We start from the raw sequence: 23,611 nt of genomic DNA on the forward strand, positions 1-23,611 counted from the left end.
CATTTACAAATTAAACACACTGCAGCACTATACTGTAACCTCTAGATAGACTGCAAGCCCGAGCCCTGCTGCCTTCAGTGTATGGAATACTGGGCGCGCTGCTGTGACTGCGGTACCGTAAATTTGGAGTTGTTTACGGATACTGCCATCTTGGTGCGCTTCGGGAGGGAAACTTGGACCAAGGCCATTTACCGGCAGCTTGATGAGAGTGCAGTGAGGCGAGTTAATTAATACAGCATCCCCAGCCCCGGAGGCAAGGCTGCAAACCTAATGTTAGAGAGAGGGACTGTGAGAGAGGCCAGCGGGATGACAAACCTGTATGGTGTAGGAAAGACTTTGTTACAAGAGATGCTGAAATGAGGGACCAGAGTGATACTCATCCTGGTGATATATAAGTGCTATCTCTGACTTGGTCAATTGAAAGTGTGTTTTGGAGCGGTTTAAACTGAGATACACACACATACACACACATTCGGAGGTGTGTGGGGGTAGTGATCTGATTGTAATGTGACTCTGTGTTTTCTTTCCATCAGAATATTTCTTTATTCCGTTTTTTGGAGGGGGGCAGGGGGGGATTCTCCCTAGGACCTGTCAAGGTATTGAGTCATATCGTAAGAGAAGTGATAGAGAGTTGCATCAATATACTGTTGAATTTTCCCACCACCAACTCCTTTCTGGGTGGGTTAGAGTCGAGATGTAATTACCTTTAATCTATGTTTTGCATAATACCATTTTCTTTGAATTATATTGTGTTCTCTCAGTGTTGGACCAACTTGCCTCAATGTCGGTTGGATTGGCCAGATCAACTGTCAGTAAATCTCTTTATCTGAAACGAACATGTTAAACCCCCCTATGGCACAACCATCTATACAAACATGTTAAACCCCTAACATGTTAAAGCCCTGTAGGTACCATGTTGGCACGAACACAAACGTGATCTAGAGGCCTGGCAGACCTCTTTAAATGCAGAGGAAGTTTGGTTCTTCCACTGTACCACATTTGGCAAACTGCAGGTTGAGATGTTTTCACCCATGGCGCACAGTTGTTGCTTCCCCTTAACTTTGCCTCTGTGGAAAAGTCTGTCTGTTGAGCTCCATCAAACAACAGAGAACTTGCCTGGAGATAGGAGGGTCCATGGGGAGGCCCTTCCCTCTGCCTCCATATGTATCCGTTTATTTTAGCTGGTGAAAGATAGCTTTGGAGACTGGGGATGTCAAATAACACTTTTCAACTGAGGTTTGCACATTCTGCCTAAGAAAATAAATAGTATTCTGCAGACACTGCTTTCCAAGAGAATACTTTATTGTAATACAAACATACGGTCGTGCTGTAAAAAACCCAGGCAGGATCACGTCTAGAACTTGACAATCGCTCCAACAGTGGCCAGTGTCTGTCCATGGTCCAACCCTGAACAATGACAGCTTCCTATTCAGCACTCCAGTCAAATGTGGACATTTAGATTGAGGCTTATCTTTGGTAAATCAACCAAATGAGCAGAATAAAATAAATGGCTTGCTGCCTCCACACAAAAGAGATATATGGCTATAAATACACTGTATAAACCGTCTCCCCCCCCCCCCCCCCCCAAAAAAAAAGTGAGTATGAGTTCTGCTTATACAGAAGACTGGTGGCTGATTCCATTAAATGCTGTCGCTGGCCTTCCTCCTGGTTCTGTTTAGAATTCACTCAATAATTACCATATTAAAATGCATGTAGGAGTCTGTGCAGTTGTGGGGGAAAGATAAGGGTGAAAAAAGCGTGCTGGAATCCTATCAGTCAGCTCTGAATTGCTTTATAATTACAGAGATGCAGAGACATAATTTCTTTCTAAAAATAATGCAAAGTTTCATTTTCCCTCCGTTAATACTGTTGCGATAGAAGCAGGGCTGAATGCATTGGCTTTTTAACCTCTTCCTGCGTCTAAGTCTGGATGGCTGCATGGCAAGGCTTAGTGTAGCCTACTTTCTGCACAGCATGAGCAAAGTTAACTCAACCATACCTCCTTGTATTTTAGATCAGTCAAAAGAAACCAGAATATTCATTATATGAAGCCAAAAACATTACTTTTGTATATAATTAGTTCACAATGGTTTAAATGTATTTTTTATATGAATGTGTTTATGCCCAAAAAAATACTCCACATCCTTGAGGTGTTTTTGTTTTCTAATTGCATCTAGCCACAGTATATATACAGTATGTCATGAGGATATAACTGAGATGTAGTTCATCTCATCAAACAGCTGAGGAATTGCATCAATTAAGTGGCATCAAAAAACATTGTCATCACATCACCCTACTACTGTCAGGTAGGGTTGGGCGGTATACATTTTTTTGAAAACCGTTAAACCGCCCCAAAACCAAGGTTTACAGTTGAACCGCGGTTTACGGTATCATGACTATATCATTATTATTTTCACACAACGACAGAAAACTTGATACATGTTCCAGTTTTATTCTCTGAACAGCAACACAATAGCAAACGTTAACAACAGTAACAACATCTATACAAATAGAAAGCTTGAGTGCAGCGGGCAAAAAAAGTAGTGCGAGGACATGACATTAATTCTCCGGCGTCTGTCAACCAAAAGGAATGAAATGAACAACAAACATAACAGCCTGGGCACGCCTCGGTAAAGTAGAAAGTTCTTATACTTTCTAGAACATTTTCTGCTCACGCAACTGTGTGGCAGTCACGGTCCTTGTCTCCATCTCCATTAGGGTGGCCATTAGTCCGGATTTAGGCCGGACAGTCCGGCTTTTGAACAAACAAAAAAGGTCTGCCTTTTGACATCATTACCTCGTTAAAAGCCAAAAATTATATTAAATTTCCGCGTTGTGTCCGTTCTCTTAATACTTCCAAGGAAGTTTGGTTGTGTCCTATCAATACATGGCTAATTTAAATATTTAAATGTCATACAACTGCCCTGTTTGACACATTTTGTGTATTCATGGTAATTGGCAATATGGATAGGGGCTTTACTGTCCACCAATATGGATAGGGATACTGTCCACCATGCTGAGGCCCCAGCCTGTGACTGCACCTGCCTCTAACCAGTCTCTAACCAGTCTCTAACCAGTCTCTTACCAGTCTCTTACCAGTCTCTAACCAGTCTCTTACCAGTCTCTAACCAGTCTCTAACCAGTCTCTTACCAGTCTCTAACCAGTCTCTTACCAGTCTCTAACCAGTCTCTTACCAGTCTCTAACCAGTCTCTAACCAGTCTCTTACCAGTCTCTAACCAGTCTCTAACCAGTCTCTTACCAGTCTCTAACCAGTCTCTAACCAGTCTCTTACCAGTCTCTTACCAGTCTCTAACCAGTCTCTTACCAGTCTCTAACCAGTCTCTAACCAGTCTCTAACCAGTCTCTAACCAGTCTCTAACCAGTCTCTAACCTGTCTCTAACCAGTCTCTAACCAGTCTCTTACCAGTCTCTAACCAGTCTCTAACCAGTCTCTTACCAGTCTCTAACCAGTCTCTAACCAGTCTCTAACCAGTCTCTAACCAGTCTCTAACCAGTCTCTAACCAGTCTCTAACCAGTCTCTAACCTGTCTCCAACCTGTCTCTAACCAGTCTCTAACCAGTCTCTTACCAGTCTCTAACCAGTCTCTAACCAGTCTCTTACCAGTCTCTAACCTGTCTCTTACCAGTCTCTAACCAGTCTCTTACCAGTCTCTAACCTGTCTCTTACCAGTCTCTAACCAGTCTCTTACCAGTCTCTAACCAGTCTCTTACCAGTCTCTAACCAGTCTCTAACCAGTCTCTAACCAGTCTGTGACCAGAAAAACACATTAAAATAAAAAAGGGGATCATAGGGTGTCCATTTCCTTCACATCAAAAATGAGGATAATTTGCGTACACGCAAGACCATATGTGTTTGGTACAATAATAATAATAATAATAATAACAACAATAATAATAATAATAATAATAATAATAATTATTATTATTATTATTAAAATCATACCAAACAGATATGGGCTTGCGTGTACGCAAATTATCCTCCTTTTTGATGTGAAGGAAATGGCCACCCTAGTCTCCATTGCTTCAAGTTTGGTGTAGTTCACCGGTTGTTCGGTCTTCAAGTCTAAAAAGTTGAATGAAAAAACAAGAGGACAAAATAGTAATCCAATGTCACTCGGAGATCAGCGAGAATTACAGCATAAGAACGTAGCTAGAAACAGTCACGCACAATACGGCCTGAGCGGAAGTCACATGGTAATGGAAGAGGAAGTAGAGGGAAGGAGGGATGACTTTTTTGACAGGTTATTTATTTGACAAATTACATTGTTTACAAAAAAGTTCTGTCATCACTTTCATAGCATCTTCAACCACACTGGACACACTGGACAAACACTCTTATCGATGCCATTTTTCAGGTTTTCTGCTCGAAATCACATGCCCACAGTGAATATAGAATATCTCCACAATCACAAGGGCCTTCATAATGACCTTGGTATCAAATGAAAGCTAACACCTGTGGGGTGACTGTAGAAGTCTCAGAATAAAAATATATGTGTCAGAGTAAATAGAGCTAGAACATTGTGAAAAATCTCTGCCTAAAAAAACAACAGCTTTTAGAGTGAAGATCAGCTTGGAAACCTGAATGAATAAGCCCAAATCATCTAGGAATCAGTACTCCAGGGTCTGATGAGTACTTGTGCCAAATTAGATGCTAGTAATGTGAGCCAATGCAACTTTGTACCTGTTTTAGTACAGGTATGTTTAGGCGGACAACCAAATTGTGCCATTTGGAGACATTTTGTGTATTCAGTATATCAGAATTTCTCATGTATCAAGACTGTAAAATTGATTATATTTCATTGACATATCACTATAGGTATAAATTGCATCCAAATCCAACTGTTTAGACTCTGTTTCCATCTAGCAGGGTCTCCTGCGCGGCTTTCTGTGCGCTCCTATTGCGCAATGGCCTCGTTTTCACACCAGCTCCGTTTACGCAGTGAATTTTCTCCCGAACCCATTGGTCAAAATGTCATGACCACTCATTTGAAGCGTCAGAGCCAATAGAATCGAACAGAGACCACGGTTTACGGTTTAACTGTAAAACTGCCCAACCCTACTGTTAGGATGGTTACCTATAGCTTGTGCATGCACAAGATAGTAGTTACCGGTTAAACGTGTATGCATTCACACATCAGGCACATCAGGCAATAGCAACCGGCAGGAAGCTAGAAAAGGAAGAATGATTTGCTAGGCGGTAGTTTGGGCGTGGGGAAGGGTTAGGGTTAGGGAAGGGCCTTTGTCAGTTGATTCAACATGATTCCACACATCGCCCTCTCTCCTCCACTCACCTCTGAGTCAAAACTCATTGGAGGAGAAGATGGATGGTAGGATCCTCCCCTTAGATATTCTCCTCCAATACTTTTTGAGAGTGGAGTGGAAGACTGAGAATTTTCACAAAAGAGATGCTAGTTTGTTTGCTGCCATCCACTGACAACTTCAACTGCCTAACCCCCCCCACGTGCTGTAAGCCAAAGAACTACGTAGTTGCATTTTATTTGACATAGTAATGTGCATAGCAATACATGTTATGGTCTCATTGTATTATCTTTCCTGCCTACACGTTTTGCTTTAGGAACACATGACTCCACTCCAAACATACAGACAAACACGCACGCACACACAGACACACACACAGACACACACGCAACCTCCCATCCACTGCTACAGAGAGACGTTTGTTTATTTTGGGAACTCTTCCAGGGCAGAGAGTCTGGAGAGGTTGTGGTGACACACGGCAGGTTCTGCCTGCGATGAAATATTCATCCTCCCGACTTTGATTCTGCAATAGGCATTTTTGATCCAGATCTGTCACGTCAGAAGAGAGCCCCTGTGTTTTCTAAGGTATACGGCTGTTTTTGCTTTTTTTTGTTGCTAAAAAGCCACCTACTCTCACTACCTCTGATCAAACAGGCTCTAAAGGAAGACTAACAGTAGTGTAGCTGTGTGCCTCTCACATCCAGCACACCGTCTCGCCTACAGTAATAATACTGGAGCTAGATGAGCTCCAGTCAACTCCTGGTTAGTACACAATTACATGATTTTACATTTCTCAGGACATGCTCCAATTTATTGCATACTGTTACAAAAAGTGCCAAACCGATATATTCATCATGGTTTCGACTGTACTGACTACAAGGTATAATATACATGCTTGATGGACTATTGATAGCCAAGGTATGTTGGCTAAGATGGTGTCTCCCTCCCTCCCACCAAAATTTAGAGAAGCAAAGGTTGGCTTAACGTGTCTTTGTTTATTCTGAGGGAAACCATCATTTACAGTAAATGCCTTTGGCCCTTATTAAAGCACACAGTGGGTTAATTGCAACTAAAATTCTAAACGGAATGTCCATAACACGGTCTTGTTAAATCAGACACAGGTGTGAGATTATCCTAATTGCAACCAAAGATTCCCACTGTGAGTAGAGCATTTTAGATAATCTAGTTGCTACCAAACATTTGCACATGCCCCCCTCCAGTGTAGGCCTACTCTCTTAACAAGCCTAACATTAAATCAGCTTTTTCAACCAGACATCAAGCGTGACTTTCATCCTAGTTGGATGATATTGTGATATTACGATATGATGATAATATTGATTTACATTTTCCCATCTTTTATTTTCTCAGTCATTGAATTTCGGCTAATACAATTTCAATTATGTTCCTCAGACAAATTTGGGGAGGCTTTTTTGGTTACAAGTGAATTAAACGTTGCACGCCTCTGATCACCCCTTGTTCTGCCCCGCAATCTCCTGCCTCCCTGGATTAACTAATCAGATGGAGCACTCTGCTAATCGGCAAGTCAGATTGTTTGGTTGCAATTGCCCCGATTTGTATACACAGCGTTGTTGTTTATGGATAGGCCTCTTGTTTGGTTCCATTGGACAACACACTGGTGTATTTGGGTGTCTTGTTTGTGTGTTTTTGAGTGGACGTGCGGATGTTTGAGTGACTGATTTGGCCGATGCTCTCGTGCCCATTGGTAATGCAGCAGAGGGCCAGTCTGGCAGCCTCTTCACAACTCATCTCCCTGTCTCACCTGGTAATGAAAGCCCAGCCGGCTCTCTGCACAACACTTTAAAATGGATGACTTCCCTCCACAGAGGAACCCAGCACATGCTGAGGGTTGCTCTCTGTCTCTCTCTCTCTTTCTCTCTCTCTCTCTCTCTTTCTTCATCTCTCCCTCCGTCTCTCTACAGTATACAAACACACATTCAGAGGGTGTTTGCTTTGCAGGAAGAGTCTTGTTTATTATGACCATGAGAGATATTAACCGCAGGGAAAGGTTAAAGGTTATATGAGGTGACCTGAATACTGTATGATCTACAGTATAATCCAAAATAGATGTTTGTTGATGAAAATAATGAAATACGAAATATTTGTTTCTATTATACTGACAGATTATTATAAAAAAATCGGTGTAAGATTTTTGTTGTTGTTGTTGTTGTTATTGTCGCCATTTCTATTGCATACCTCTCTTATTTTCTCCATCAATTATGCGAAACACAAATAATGACGCAGCCCTAGCCGTACGACATGTTCGAAATCCAAGCCGTGCAAAAGGGAAACACCAGACTACGCTTCAGTAATAATTCGCCATAATTGTATAAGTATGTGGAAACTGCAATGTAAAACGGAGCAATGACTATTATCAGGTTGATAACCAATAATTACTTACAAACTCTGAGCTCATTAACCAGGCTCATGTGGAGAGACCAGGCTCAATATAGCCCTCCAGAATCCCCTCCTCTCTCTCTCACCAGGAGTCTGGTGCTCTCTCCCTTTCTCCTCCTGTACCCTTCTCCTCTTCCTCTATCTCTCACTCTACTTCTACTTATCTATTTGCGCGTTTTTGTGCATCTTCTTTCTCTTCCTTATCCCTTTCTCCACTCTATCTATCTAGACTATCTTCTTTCTCCACTACTTCATTTTCTATCAATCTCTCTCTCTCTCCCTCCCTCCTCTCTCTCTCTCTCTCTCTCTCTCTCTCCGAAAGATTAACCATCCTCTCTGCATCTCGTCTCATCTATCATCGTAATGGGGGCTATAGAGGAAAAAAAAAGCAACAATTTCTACCGGGGAAAACAGCCCCAGAAGGGCGAGGGGAGTGCTTGAACCGTGCTGTCACGCAGCTCCAACCAGTGTCACCGACATTATTTACATTGAGCTGGCGAGACGCGACAGCCCCCTTCTCCAAAGTGCTGAAATTGTTATCTGCAAGGCTAGCCCTCCCTCCCCCCACGTCAACCAGGCAAGGACACCCGGAATTGATGGCTGTTCCCGTCAGAATTGTAATCTGTTTCGTCCGAGCGCAGCCTGAATCCCCTATCCCTTTTTTTAGGGTGTGGCTGGTAGACGCCACTGTCATTCGGACGACGGTTACCCATTGCAGTGGATATACCACCCTGCGTTTACATGGTGCAAAGCGGATACAGTAGATCTACAAGAGGAATGGATGCATACGAACATACATTGTAGAAGGATAGCTTGACAGACAGACAGACAGACGCGCACGCACACACGCACAGACACAGACACAGACACAGACACACGCACACGCACAGACGCACGCACGCACGCACAGACACAGACGCACGCACGCACACACACAGACACAGACACAGACACACACACACACACACACACACACACACACACACACACACACACACACACACACACACACACACACACACAGAAAGACAGGTAAGATGGTTGCACAAGTATGGTACAAAGACAAGAGGAAACAGGCTCTCCAGGCCTGCTACGTAGCATGTGTGTGTGTGTGTGTGGCCTGCTACGTAGCATGTGTGTGTGTGTGTGTGGCCTGCTACGTAGCATGTGTGTGTGTGTGTGTGGCCTGCTACGTAGCATGGTTTTTGTAGCCCCACACTCCCTTCCAGAGCTCCTCCAGGCAGGGAGGAGTCATCAGTGGGAGGCCCCCGGTGCCCACATGCTATCACAGCTCTGGCGTCCAACCTCCAACCGCGCCACGCTCACACTCATCCTCTCTGCAGGAGACACGAGAGCACAAACACAACACAAACAAGCCCTGCTACTGTACTGGATATGCAGCATATTCTATTCTATATTCAAACCTCTCTCTCTCTCTCACCCTCCCTCCCTCTTTTCCTTTCTCTCCTCCTCCCTACCCCACGCCAATCTCTTCCTGCGTCTATCTCCTCCCTTTCTCTCCTCCCCCCATGTCATTCTTCTGCCTGTACAGTAGCTCTCTCTCTCTCTCTCTCTCTCTCTCTCTCTCTCTCTCTCTCTCTCTCCTCTCTCCTGCTGAAGTACCATTTCCTCCTCCTTTCTGGCACTCGCTTTGTTTCCCTTTGTCATTCTCATTGTTTGTTTGTTTGTTTGTTAGTTTTGTCTGTCTGTACTATGTCTCCTCCTTCCAGCTCTCACATCCCTCTGTCATTTTCATTTTCTGTCTATCTCTCTCTCAGCATCTCCCAGCGGCCCCGCCTCCCTATTAAGGTACACTAGCACAGCCAGACGGGGACAGATGCTACTCTGTATTAGCCTCTGCTGCGCTCCGCTGTGCGGTACCTTAAGCCAATTAAAAATCAATAAGCGATCACAAAGCCAAGAACTAAGACAGCCAGTCAGACGAGACGCTGCAACATGGCGCTCTTCAGTTCATCTCTATAAATATGGAGTTGGTTTCTTAAAGCCCCTGGGCCTTTTAAAAGAAGATATACATACAACAAGAGCGATGGTCAGATCACACATGATGTGTGTTATTCCACTCTGCGATACTTCTCACGTTTAGTCGAGGTGCAAATGTGCTTTTGCGTGATTGGTGGTAATTCTTTGTACCGGAACCTTGGAAAATAGACTGCTTTTTTGGGGGGTAAATGTTAAAGCTAGAATTGACTTTTCAACATTCTGAGTGTTTTGTGACTACATGGAGTGGAACTGAAGACACTTGGGAGATGGATGTCACTGTTGCACGCCGACTCAGAGACCTTTTTTTCCCTCAGACCCTGGGGGCATGACTGGCCTTTAAAATAATAATAAAAAGGACTGAAAACAAACTCAAAAGAGGGAGTGTGTTGCGTTGCAGTGGGCGGTAGGCAGGCAGGGAGGGAGGGAGGCAGGCAGGCAGGGAGGCAGGCAGGCATGGAGGCAGGCAGGCAGAGAGGGAGGCAGAGAGGGAGGCAGGGAGGGAGGCAGGCAGGCAGAGAGGCAGGGAGGCAGGCAGGGAGGGAGGCAGGCAGGCAGAGAGGCAGGCAGGCAGGCATGGAGGCAGGGAGGCAGAGAGGCAGGCAGGCAGGGAGGCAGAGAGGCAGGCAGGCATGGAGGCAGGCAGGCAGAGAGGAAGGCAGGCAGGCAGGGAGGGAGGCAGGCAGGGAGAGAGGCAGGCAGGCAGGCAGGCAGGCAGAGAGGCAGAGAGTCAGGGAGGCAGGCAGGGAGGCAGGCAGGCAAGGAGGGAGGCCCTGCTGTCGCTACTCAGGAGAACAGGTACGGTGAACTAGTTTCAACAAAGCTGAGTCTGGAATTTAATGCAATGTAAAGCCTTTGGGCCCTTTTAGCAATTTCGAGTCAACACACAAACACGCCCACGCTTGACTGTGGAAAGACTCTCTATCCCTTCCCCTTCATGTGCAAATGTGCTGACTGGAGGTGTACTTGGTTTCCCCACTGAACCCGACTCACCCAGTGTTGCTCCCGTTCTGATCCATGCCAACACATCAATGGCCAGACAATCCAAGCACAAAATATGGAAATTGAAATGGCTGGACATTTACACTGTCATTTTCAGATGTAGTAAGACCCCAGTGTTGTTGCACAGGGAAAGCGCACTTGTAGTTCCGGCCTGTAATGATAATTCAACACAATGGGTAATAGCTGTCACCATGCTGTTACAGTACAGTACATTCATACATCCCTAGTGTAGTTTTACCCTGGCTGCTTATAGAAAATAAGCCTTCTAAGGCAACAATCTAAAGCTTGGTTATGTAAATGTTGTGCAATAAAGTTTTCCCAAGCTGCCAATGTATCAGTGCCATCTGCAATATCTGAAGTAGTTTTGCTCTTGACATTCTCCATGTGATTGGCAGAGTTTCCAGCTGTTCCTCGGAGTTAAGTGCCTGCGTCGGTTTTTATGCTGACATTAAATTGGGCATCTGTTGCACAATTTGTATCCCCAGTTGTACGAGGGAGATTTATATGTACAATGACAATGTGTCCCTCCCTTGAGGTAGGCATCACAAACAGGAACATTCCTTATGGCATGTTAAAATGGATTAGATTGTTGACACAGACAGACATGGTGATGAATTTGTTTTCATGTCAATTGAACTGCGAGATTGGTGGAGACGTGCCATTCCGAGAACCAAACGAATAGAATAAATATTGAACGTAGCGTAAGAAGTGAAGACATTTAAATAGCTGTTTTGGTACCGAATCAAGATTACTTCACAGTATTCTTTTGCAAAAACAAAACTTGTTTTGTTGTCATAAACTGGCTAGTTGTAAACAAATAATTTAATCATCAAAGTTAACCAGTAATAACTCTCAGATAAATGATTCCCCCAAATTGTCACTCTTCTTCACCAGACCCTGGCTTCGAGAAATGTTTTTGCATTAGAGGAGTTGCTACAGTTTGTGTGCGCTAACACCTTCCTTCCCTCCCACTCACTCTCTTCCCAAACAAAACTGACAATTATTCTGAAAACTGGAGGCAAAATGCAATAGAGGGATTTCCCATCAAACGGAGCAACTGGATGGGAGTTGATGAATAAGAGCAGTCTTCCCTAGGCTACAGGGCCTGGGGCCATCGCCTAGCTACCGGGCAAACAGCAGCCAGGAGTCCCCATCTGGGTGTGGATGAATCAGGCTGCAGAACACCTGACGTGTGGGAAGAGGCTCCAAGTAAAGGCCTCAACTCAACACAATTGCCGTAGGTTTCAGCGTCAACGTGTACTGTACTGCCTATGTAAATATCAAATCATAGCTGATTGTTAGTGACCTTGTAAAACCACTTAGTAAGTGTAAAAATGAATATTTATATTATTGGTAACATGATTATTATTATTATTATGTATGTTGATTCACAAGTTTCATGGAATGGCTACAGATATGCTAATCAATAGGTGTGATAGTAAATATACAATGGTCTTATTGGAGTGGTTGTCAGTTTATTTCAGAGCAAGCCAAATCTGTTGTTGCTGTATCAAAACCACATTAATTATTAGCCAAATGATGATCATCATCACTCATAACTTTTTTTCTATCTTATTATTAGGTCTTATTTACTGTACAAACAACAACAACCAACCTAATTGAATTCAGCCATTTTTACCCGTGGCTCTTTCCAATATGTGCCCTCTCTTGAGGGTTGTCCACTTTGAGAAGAGCTACATTAATAGTGGCACCCTTGAAATATGCGTAGATTATTTACGTGTTGTTTTTAAGCAGTAATTATTCCCATTGTGTACAGTATAACATTGTGTACAGTATATATTGGAATTACTTTGCTTATCTCACAAGTAGATTTCAATGTGTCATATGTGATAGTATTACATCAGAGAAGGCGGAATTTAAGATTGGAGTTCCCCAAAGCTCCATTCTTGGGCCATTATTATTTATAATCTATATAAATTACATTTGCATACAGGTAAATGCTGATGTGCGTTTGAGAAACTTCAGGAGGCTTTTATAGCTTTACAGAAAAACGTCTACCATTCTGCATTACGTTTCATATCTAAGGCTGGGTACTCCACACATCATTGCAACTTATACAGTTTATCTGGTTGGCCACCACTGTCAATACGTAGACAGCATCACTGGTTTATTTTCATTTATAAAGCAGTGATTGGATTGTTACCATCCTAGTTATCAGTTTTTTCAATGGCAGTAAACAATAGATATAACCTCAGGTGTAATAACAGCATCTTCTTTTTAATGTGCCAAATGTCAGATCTGAATTTGGTAAAACTGCATTCTGTTACAATGCTCCGTCAACGTGGAATGTACTTCAGAAAAAGTTGACACATGCATGTTCAGCATGTTCATCCCACTCTCTGATTATAAACTGTGTTACAGAGACTTTGAATTATACATGCGAATGTGCGAATGTTACGTTAGGTTATGTTAGGTTATCTTTTTATAGCCTGTCTCTGCTCACTGTTTCTGTTGCTTGTTTGTTGTTACTTTATGTTGTATATTGTTATTGTTATAATACTGTATGTGGTGTCTGTTTTAACTAAGTGCTGCTTTTCTTGGCCAGGGCTCATTTGAAAAAGTGGCTACTGTCTCAATATGACTACCCTGGTTAGATAAAGGATTAATAAAAACAATGTACTGTTGCTGAGTCCACATTTAAGGCCCGCTCTGACTCAAAATATTAGCACTGCCAAATCTGTCTCAGCTGGAGAGGCACAATATAAATGTGCACACAACATTTGTAAGAAAAATACAAAATATATATTGTTTATTTCATTATGAACTGAAAGTACTTAACCATCATCCAAAATATTCTGTTTATTTTTAAATGTAAAGTTGAAATGGAACACATGTATTTGTCAAAAAGTCATACTTTGACTTTCAGTAATGCAATCAATACTGTTTGGAATTACTTTACTTGGATTTGTTTGACGAGAACGGCACATTTCCTTGCATAAAGTAGCCGACACTGTAGTGGAATTTCAATATCAGTGTAAACCCTGATACCTGGTGGTATCTATAAACGATTCATAAATGGTTTATACTACAACTAGTTTATTTATTTATTTGTTCACTAATCATTTACAAACCATTATCAAATAGTTATTAGTCATTAATTGACATTCTTCAATTGCCACTTGGCGCTTGCCAAATAGTGAGCCTAAACGTAGGCGCCCAGTTGTTCACACTTTGTAAATGCAATAACTGCCATGTCACATTCACTACCTGGCAAGCACCAAGTGGCTATTGAATAATATCAATTAATGAGTTCTAACAGTTTGTTAACGGCATAATGATAAGTGATTCATGAACGAATAAACTGCAGTTTATAAATTGTCATAAACCATTTATAAACCCTGTATAGATGGCACCATAAAGTGAAGTGTTTACCTCAAACCTAATAGCAAAAACACTGCAGTTCTAGGAAGAGAATACCTCATTGAAACGAATCAAGACATTATCAAAGGCAAGTTATATCAGACAAACGTCTAAGCCTTCGAAACGCTCCCGTGTCCGAACGCCGTCCGTGTTCCACGTAACCGACGGCGACCGACAAAAGAGAGAAACTGCCTAACAGTCGACAAGGTAAACACTGACATTGTAACAGGGGAAGACGTTATACACAGTGGTTATTGCTCGATTACATTCCTGAACGTGTTCGACACGCTGGTGAGGGACGGGGGACGGGGGCCCCAGGACAAGAGGGTCGCCAGCGGCAGGGGCGGGTCACAGTTCACTGTGTATGCCCGACTGCCTCAGTGCAGGCTGACAGGCCACGGGAGTTTGAAACTCCATGACATACTGGCATTGGCTGGGTTCCTTCACCGATCGCAAGACTGTCTCCGACCCACATGTCAACGTGACCTAGAAAACAGGGAGACAGTTGTGGGGGGGGGGGGAAGAGAAACGAGAGATGCTGTTGTTGGCCTAGGTCAAAAGCCATGTCAGAGTTATTGTAAAGGCTGCATGGAGGAGACCAATGAGGAGGATCTAATATTTTTTGCCTTCCTGTTTTACCAAGCAGCATTACAATTTGTCTCTCATTTACATTCATTATATGATTATTAGAGAGCTGAGGTAAACACGGAGGTAGAAATGAGAGAAGAACTCATTACAAACGACAGAATTATGCAAAAACATAATGGCAATGAGGTTCTGAGTCATTTGTTGAACACCACATCATATTCAGGTCTCTCTCTCTCTCTCTCTCTCTCTCTCTCTCTCTCTCTCTCTCTCTCTCTCTCTCTCGCTGAATTACATTACTGTACACAGAATGTGAAGGCTCTTTCATAGCTGTCCTTGTTGCTAACTAATATCCTAGTCTATGTGTAATTCTGACACGGGGACACCAGTGACACCTCATAGCAACCACCAGGACATCAATCCAGGTCTCTATATGTGGATTGGATGAGCCAGAACATGATTACCATCTTGTGCCTTTAATGGGCGACTTCTTGATGCCCTCTGCTAGAGGGAAAACAAAGAAAAGTTGTTTTACTTCTAGGGAGTTTCCATAGCAACCCCTTCTCATCACACTTCTCCTTCTACAGACAATCCCCCTCACGAACAAAGGTACCTGGAGAGAGTAGTGAGCCCGGGATATATTATTGTGCTAAACATCCGGACAGGTAGCAATGATTTGGTGGTTCCAAAAGTTGGATTAAAAATGTGTGTGTGCGTGTGTGTGTGCGCGTGTGTGTGTGTGCGTATGTGTGTGAGTGTGTGTGTGTGTGTGTGTGTGTGAGTGTGTGTGTGTGTGTGTGTGTGTGTGTGTGTGTGTGTGTGAGTGTGTGTGTGAGTGTGTGTGTGTGAGTGTGTGTGTGTGTGTGTGTGTGTGTGTGTGTGTGTGTGAGTGCGTGTGTGCGTGTGCGTATGTGTGTGAGTGTGTGTGCGCGTGTGTGTGTGTACACACATGTACAGGGGTGTGTGTGTGTGTGTGTGTGTAATTTGGCTTTGGTACACGGCAGACAAATGAGACTGTGACAGTGTGAAAATAGTTGTGATAGGCCTCATTAATATGCTCACTGCTACACTCTAGCTCCAACTTCTGTCTCTATAATTGTTATAGTGATGGTGCAGACCAAGACAACGCATTTCCTTACAGTGGTTCCCCCCAATCTAATATTATTATCATTCATTTCACAAATGTTTCACAAAATTGGGTTATATTGGGAAATCATCCACACTGTGGTCATGGAAAAAGAATACAGCCAGATATCTAATCAATGGTATTTTTTTTGACACAATGGCTGCTGACTTCTGCATTTGGAACTAATTAATATCACAAAGTCCTAGTCAATCTTCCAGAGTCTGAGTGTCTTTAACATACCCAGCATGGGTCTTTGCTTTGAATTAGTTTAATATTCTGTATTGAAACAATGCCAGGCTAGCTGCCTAGCATTACCATTCTCCTAAGGAGAGAAGCCTCTTTTTCACCGTGGAAAAGAGCAAAGCCGGGGTTGAGCATTTCAAATATAATGAGAGACGACTTCTGTCGAGACTTCATTTATGCCACCTGCACATGGTTGGGAAAAGGGAGCCGTATCAAAGGAATTCAATTTAGGATTTTCAAAGGGCCCTGGATGGTTTGAGTACATACATTTGCAGATTGTATTTATTGGAATCCATTTGAAGGGAGGCCTGCATTGTCTTACACCAGGTCTCGTCATGCTAGCATGACGCCACTTCGCCTGTGGACAGAGCTACTGTATCTGTCATAAGACAATGGGTGGGTGGGGGGGGGGGCAATAAAAATGAGATGATTCAATCTGTTAAATTGGTTATCAAACAAGTGAATATTAAACTATGTGGAATCTTACATTTACACACCTCTTCTAAAAACATGAACTTTACATCAGCAATCGGTTTTGTCATATTTATAATTTATCTATAATGTATGCAAACAAAAATGAAAAAAAATCATGAGCAAAATAGCGTCTATTGTAGTCTCTTTATATATACAACATATATATATATATGTTTGTCTGTCCGCCTGCCTGCCTGCCTGCCAGTATACCTGCCCATACATGTACAGTGGGGTGCAAACATTTGGGCACCCCTGGTGTAAATGTCTGTTACAATTAATCTCCAAGTGATTGAAAGCAAACCTGCTACAAAGCACTAAATGCTACAAAGACACCTTTCTGCAAAGGTTTCTTTTTATTTTCATTTTTCATAGTTTTTAAATGATAAAAAAAAGGAAAAGGGCCCTGTGCAAAAGTTTGGTAACCCTTTTGGATTATTCTTTGTTACCTTTTGAGAAGATGATTACTAAGGGCCAGACTAAGGTGATTTACTTGTTAGAGTTTCAATACAAAACACTCTCGCAACTACCCATTTCCACTGTCAGAAACATCATCAGAAAATGGGAAAATAAATGGAACAATTGAAGTCAAGGCAAGATCTCAGAAGAACACACACATCAACAAGAGTAGCAGACACCGGTCTAGTTGTTCACAGGACAACAATACAGCGTACCTTAAACAACAAAGACGGACCTCAACACAACATTAAGCGTCTGAAGTAAGTAAGAAAACCTTGAGAAACCTGAAGCCTATTGGAACAATGTGCTTTGGACTGACGAAACCAAAAAGCTTTTTGGCCACAACCAAAGAAGGTATGTTTGGAGAAAAAAGGGTGAAGCATTTGTAGAGAAGAACACCTTGCCAACTGTTAAGTATAGAGGTGGATCCATTATACAGCTGTGGGCACAGGCAATATTGTGCGGGTGGAAGGAAGAATGGATTCCACCAAATATCAAGACATTCTATTTATTTATTTATTTTTTTAATTTGTTTTTTCAGATTTTATCCCCTTTTTCACCCAATTTGGTAGCCAATTTAACCCAACTTAGCATCCAATTATCCCCTGCCTATTGCGAAGGATCCGCCGCACGACCCCGTGGCCGGCAGTCCCAGAGGAGGCCGCCAGGCAGACTAGGCTGACTGGCTCCTTGAGCCCAGTACCGTTACTCCGACACCAGACGGGGGCGGTGTTGCGCGACGGATCCTAGTCCAGAAATACTCCTATCCCACCCTCGGAAGCGGCCGGCCAATATGCCGCTTCCCGTGTGCCTCGGCCATATCTGGATCTGGCGAGCCGGGATACGAACCCCGGCCCCGGTGGGCAGCATGCACTAGCGGCCAGTGCTTAGACCGCTACACCACCGCGGGGCTTATTTATTTTCTGAGTGGGGCAGTCCCACTCATATTGTTCTTTTTATTGTGATAGAGACAGTAGAGATATGACAGGAAGTATGGGCGAGAGAGAGAGAAGGGACGACATGCAGGACACGTCCGCGGCCGGAATCGAACCGGGAACCCTGCGGCCACATGGTCAACGCCCAGTCCGCTACGCAACCCAAGCGCCCCATATCAAGACATTCTAGAGGCTAATGTTCGATGGTCAGTCCAGAAATTGAAGTTGAAGAGAGGTTGGGTATTCCAGCAAGACAATGAGCTGAAGCATACCTCAAAATCAACCATGAAGTACCTCCAGGAAAGACGGATGAGGTTTTGGAATGGCCATCACAGTCCCCAGACTTGAATATTATTGAAAATCTGTAGAGAGATCTCAAACATGCCAAGCATGCAAGAAGGCCGAAGAATATTTCTGAGCTAGAAGTGTTCTGCCAGGAAGGATGGGGAAAAAGTCCAAAAACGAGAATTGAAAGACTCTTAGCTGGCTACAGGAAGCGTTTGCAAGCTGTTACAGTTGCCCGAGGAAGTGTTACAAAGTACTAGCTGACAGGGTTCCCAAACTTTTGCACAAGGCCTTTTTCCTTGTTTTATTATTTTGAAACTGTAAGAAGTAAAAAATAAAAATGTATCTTGCTTTAAAATGTGATGAAATGTGTCATGTTTAACTTTGTACCATTTAGAGGTTAGGTTTGCTTATTTTCACTTAGATATCTTATACTTAGATACTGTGAGAGAAAATTATTATATGTAATAAGCTACATTTAAGAACCAAACATCATCTTGGGTTGAATGTCTGCAGCGGGCTGTAGAAGATGATTTCCTGTTGTCACACAATAGAACCAGTTTCTCTACTTGAAGCTTGACATGGGCTAAGACAATAGACACATTTACATGATTACAAAGACCTGATTGCCCTACCATCTAGAGCAGTTTTGGACCTTTGTGTTGCCCCAGACCCAGTACTCTAAGACCAGACTAAACCAGTTTGTGGCTATTGTGTTCCCTTTTCACCTTTGTGTAACTAGGAGAAAGTGGGGGCCGATTTCCCCCTTAACCTTCATCCCCCATCATCTTCCTCAATGTACAAGTCCACACCCATTGCTCATGATTGGTCTAAACCTCACCTGAGGGCGGACCCCTTACCTGAAGGTACCTGATTGTATAAATACTGAGATAAAATGATCTGGACTTTTGGGAGGAACCTTTGAAAAGTTCAGATGCGTCTGACGGACCTGTAAACTTCCTCCTTCTGCAGAAGAATATTAAATATCTTTTCTTATACATCTTGAAACGAAACAGGCTGCCATTATTGAATAATTTACTCTAACAATACTTAGTCAAAATCTTAATATCTAAGATAACATCTCTATCTATCTACCCCTCTATCTAAGGCTGATTACACCTCCAGGTAGGAGTGACACAATTCAGAATGTTTGCTCACATGTGGCACAGATCGGATACGTAGCATCTACGTGTGACCAGGAAAAAAGCACAATGAATATGATATTCTCAGATCCGATTAAGGCCTCAATCTCATGCCGGCCTCAATCAGATACTAATCGGATATGTGTCATTTCGACTGCGGTCTAACCAGGCAGGTCGCATATAACTCTCAATTCCGATTTGCACGTCACTGAAAATACGACGGCCTTTGCATTTTGATGATGTTTGACGTGAGTTTCACTCACTTTAACAGTGAAGTGCTCTTTCTTCTCTGCCTTAAAATGTGCGCAATATTTTGCGGACCTCTAAACATACTCCGGAAAGCAATGGATTTATATAACATATAAAAGCAATTATAATTTCTGTCTCAATTGCGTCCATTGCAAGTGTCGGCTGTCTGTCTGTCCAAAAAATGGCATTAAATCGGAACTAGGCATTACAACCTGCGGTGTAAATGCAGCCTAAGTGTGTGTATTACCCGTCTGTCTACCTCACTGTCTGTCTGTCTGTCTGTCTGTCTGTCAGTCTGCCTCTCTGTCTGTCTGTCTGTCTGTCTGCCTCACTGTCTGTCTGTCTGTCTGCCTCTCTGTCTGTCTGCCTGCCTGCCTGCCTGCCTGTCTGTCTGTATGTCTGTCTGTCTGTCTGTCTGCCTCTCTGTATGTCTCTCTGTCTGCCTGCCTGCCTGCCTCTCTGTATGTATGCCTCTTTGTCTGCCTCTCTGCCTCTCTGTCTGTCTGCCTCTCTGTCTGTCTGTCTCTCTGTCTGTCTGCCTCTCTGTCTGTCTGTCTGCCTGCCTGCCTCTCTGTCTGTCTGCCTCTCTGCCTCTCTGTCTGTCTGCCTCTCTGTCTGTCTGTCTCTCTGTCTGTCTGCCTCTCTGTCTGTCTGTCTGCCTCACTGTCTGTCTGTCTGTCTGCCTCTCTGTCTGTCTGCCTGCCTGCCTGCCTGTCTGTCTGTCTGTATGTCTGTCTGTCTGTCTGTCTGTCTGTCTGTCTGCCTCTCTGTCTGCCTGCCTGCCTGCCTCTCTGTCTGCCTGTCTGTCTGTCTGCCTCTCTGTCTGTATGCCTCTCTGTCTGTCTGCCTGCCTGCCTCTCTGGCTGTCTGTCTGTCTGCCTCTCTGTCTGTCTGCCTCACTGTCTGTCTGTCTGCCTCTCTGTCTGTCTGTCTGTCTGCCTCTCTGTCTGTCTGTCTGCCTGCCTGCCTCTCTGTCTGTCTGCCTCACTGTCTGTCTGTCTGCCTCTCTGTCTGCCTGTCTGTCTGTCTGCCTCTCTGTCTTTCTGCCTGCCTCTCTGTCTGTCTATCTGTCTGCCTGCCTCTCTGTCTGTCTGCCTCACTGTCTGTCTGTCTGCCTCTCTGTCTGTCTGCCTGCCTGCCAGCCTGCCTGCCTCTCTGTCTGTCTGCCTCACTGTCTGTCTGTCTGTCTGTCTGCCTGCCTGCCTCACTGTCTGGCTGTCTGCCTGTCTGTCTGAGTGTACTCACCATAGTGTTCCTGGTCGGACCTTGCCAGCAGGGCTCTCCACTCTCATAGCGCATCTGACTGTACTGGTTGTCTGGGGATTCCGCCCACGACCCCCAACTCCTGAAAGCAGAGACGCAGAGAGAGAGAAAAGCCTCAGCCAGTCAGTACTGTTTGTAATGATGCTAATACCAACGCTTTGCGGTACCTGCGGAAAAGATTGGTAGCTGTTCATTAGCAGAATTATCCAGAACCATTATCATTATCAATTCCCAAAAGTCCTAACAAACACTTGTGTTGAGTTGAAGACGGTGAAGAAATTGCTATCGCTAAGCACCAGGTTCGCTAATGGGGAAAACAGTTGTGCTGTTTGCTCTGCAAAAACAAAAGGGCTGGTAAGGCGAGAGGCTGGAGGGGGCCTCAGTTGGAGCCGGGCGCCGGAACTTTCTCTCTCTCTCCACTGACGGCGGAGGGGAAATATTAATTACCGTTTGTCTGAGTTAATTCTCCGTGCCGTTCTGTGCAGGGGAGAGAGTGGAGCACAATAGCACTGAACCCTATCCCAAATAAGGCCTTGTCTGCAGAGTTGCTAGCTAATTAACCGAAGCTTTTCGAGGAGAATTGGGAGAAAGAGCCCCGATGCCAGCGGATGTGGTCCAACACAGTCCACCTTTGCCTCCCCGATGGATGCAATTAATATTGTAGATACTAGTAAACACAATGCCTGGCTAACTTACAGAACTGATTAATGATTAGTACTTAGGTATTAATTGAATTTAAGGAACGAATACACCATGACATTATTGAATGTATAAGGCTTACAGTACATGGGTTTGTTTGCATGGGACTTGACATCGACATTTAGCATGTGTCAAAACATTTGCTATAGTGTCGTCTCCGGAAGATAAGGAAGGAAAAATGCTTGACTTCTGAAGAAACAGTTTTTCTGTTTGAACAGACGGCTGTTAGTGTCGATTTATTTAACATATTGTGCCGTACAAGCCAGTCAGCTCGTGTTAGCGAGCGCATTTACTTGTGATTATTATTTGATCCCAGCTGATTTTCCGGAAACATCAAACAGGCAACACCTATAAATATTAAATGACAGACCTTGCTGAAAAATAATGACACGGAAAAGGAACGAGAGATCACAGAGGGCTACGAGTGAATATAGAAATAAAACATAGGTACAAACATCTTTCTCAGCCAAAAAAAACGACACTCGGTTTGCTTTCCAGACCGTTATCTCTTCTATAGCTCTCTACGTAGGCTACTGTACTCTCACGTAACCCTTAGAGATGAGAAGTGACTCTGGATCACGGGCCACAGCCAGTCCAACCTGAAGGTCCTGAGGTTGCAAGTTTCCCAGTGTCCAGGCCATGCATGGCTTATTTAAGATGTCTGAGCAGGGTCTCTCAGAGGTTGAATTGCTCACACAAGTGGAAGGCAGGTAGCCACGCCATCTCCCCCCTTCCCTTCCTCCTATGTTTGATTAGGTTTTAGCACTCGGTTAGTGCCAGGGAGCCCTCGAATGGATTGCTGTCAAGAACGGGAGAGACGCGGGGAGGGAACAGAGAAAAGTGACAGCGCAGGCTCTCACCACCAGTTTGACCAGTGGTCCCTACTGCATTTCCACTTATGCGCCCCCCCCCCCCCCGCCCATCCCTCCTCCTTCCGTGGGTCTGTCCCTCTCCCCAGACCTCCATTTCTCAGTCCCCACCCGCACACCCCAGGAGGCAGGAAGGGCCCTGTCAATTAGGCCCCAGTTATCATGGAGACATGCCTCTATTCTCCAGCGATGGGGACTCTGGAGTGGAAGGATGGACGGAACCGTATTGACAGACCGCTCCTCGTAATAACAGCTCACACACTGTATTGGCAGAACATTTTCTGTCAGAGTCATTTCGTATACAACCTTGTAACATTATCCCTCAAAACGGTCATTCATATCCCCGGTAGGGGACATCGGTTATTTCGGTCATCATTTTTTTTACATTTTTGGGGAGAATGTTTCTCTTAGCTAGGATTATTGTTTTATTCTTTCAACCACTTTAAGGTGACATTTAAAACGGTGAAATATAATTCAGATACCTACTGTGTACATAATGTGTTCCACCCTGACCCTTTGTCATATAACAAAGTATTAACCTGCAGACTAGTTTAACACTAGTTTACCTACTTATTAGAGCCACCTCTGGGGTCAAATGGCCATAGTCTTTATAATGGGAAGCTGCTATTTACACACAACGACCACTAGTTGGCTGTCCTGTAAATTAGCCTGCCTCCTCCTACACAGAAATACAGCAAAATAGCTTTATACTAGCTTATCCTGATGTGATTTTGAAAATGTAAGGATACTGGGTGGTAGAACGCCACATATCTAGGAAAAGTCATGAAAGGAGGGTCCTGAAATTTGATCGAGTGCAAAGATATAAAAAAAAAAAAGTACTCACAGGGTCACATGACCCCAACCCACGGCTGTTCTAAGTGTTAAACCGAGCCAAGCTGAATCCCCCACCATAACAAGGCCGGATGACCTGCTGCTTCCACTCCCCACAGCCCCAGCAGGGAGTCTCATTTTGCCTGCCTGCTAAACTCCAGGGGAAAAGGTGTGCGCTTTAGCATTAGCATTCAAATCACTTAACGATGCCGAGAGTCCAATCTAACACAGAGGCAATCTCCTTCCAGCTAATTTCCCAAACACACACATCCCCATTCCGCTGGAAAAAAAAAAAAGAGAAGAAGAAATTAATTACCACAGAGTATGTAAATAGATTTGTGGTCGGAGGAGGAGGAGGAGGAGGAGAGAAAATTGG

At 43.8% G+C, this 23,611-nt stretch overlaps 1 protein-coding gene across 1 annotated transcript in view; it reads right to left on the minus strand.

The window, feature by feature from the left end:
* Positions 1–13,610: 13,610 nt before the first annotated feature.
* LOC308172298 (glucosidase 2 subunit beta-like) overlaps positions 13,611–23,611 on the minus strand; it is a 134,771-nt gene continuing 124,770 nt past the window's right edge. Inside the window, exons 14-15 of the mRNA XM_080547201.1 lie at positions 20,819–20,918; positions 13,611–14,564 (exon numbers count right to left, since the gene is read on the minus strand). Of these exons, the coding sequence (XP_080403327.1) occupies positions 14,427–14,564; positions 20,819–20,918 (238 nt within the window). The 3' untranslated portion in view covers positions 13,611–14,426. The remainder of the gene's footprint in view (positions 14,565–20,818; positions 20,919–23,611) is intronic.

Source organism: Nansenia antarctica, assembly GCF_963989245.1.
Source record: "Nansenia antarctica genome assembly, chromosome: 17".
NCBI classification, from domain to species: domain Eukaryota; kingdom Metazoa; phylum Chordata; class Actinopteri; order Argentiniformes; family Microstomatidae; genus Nansenia; species Nansenia antarctica.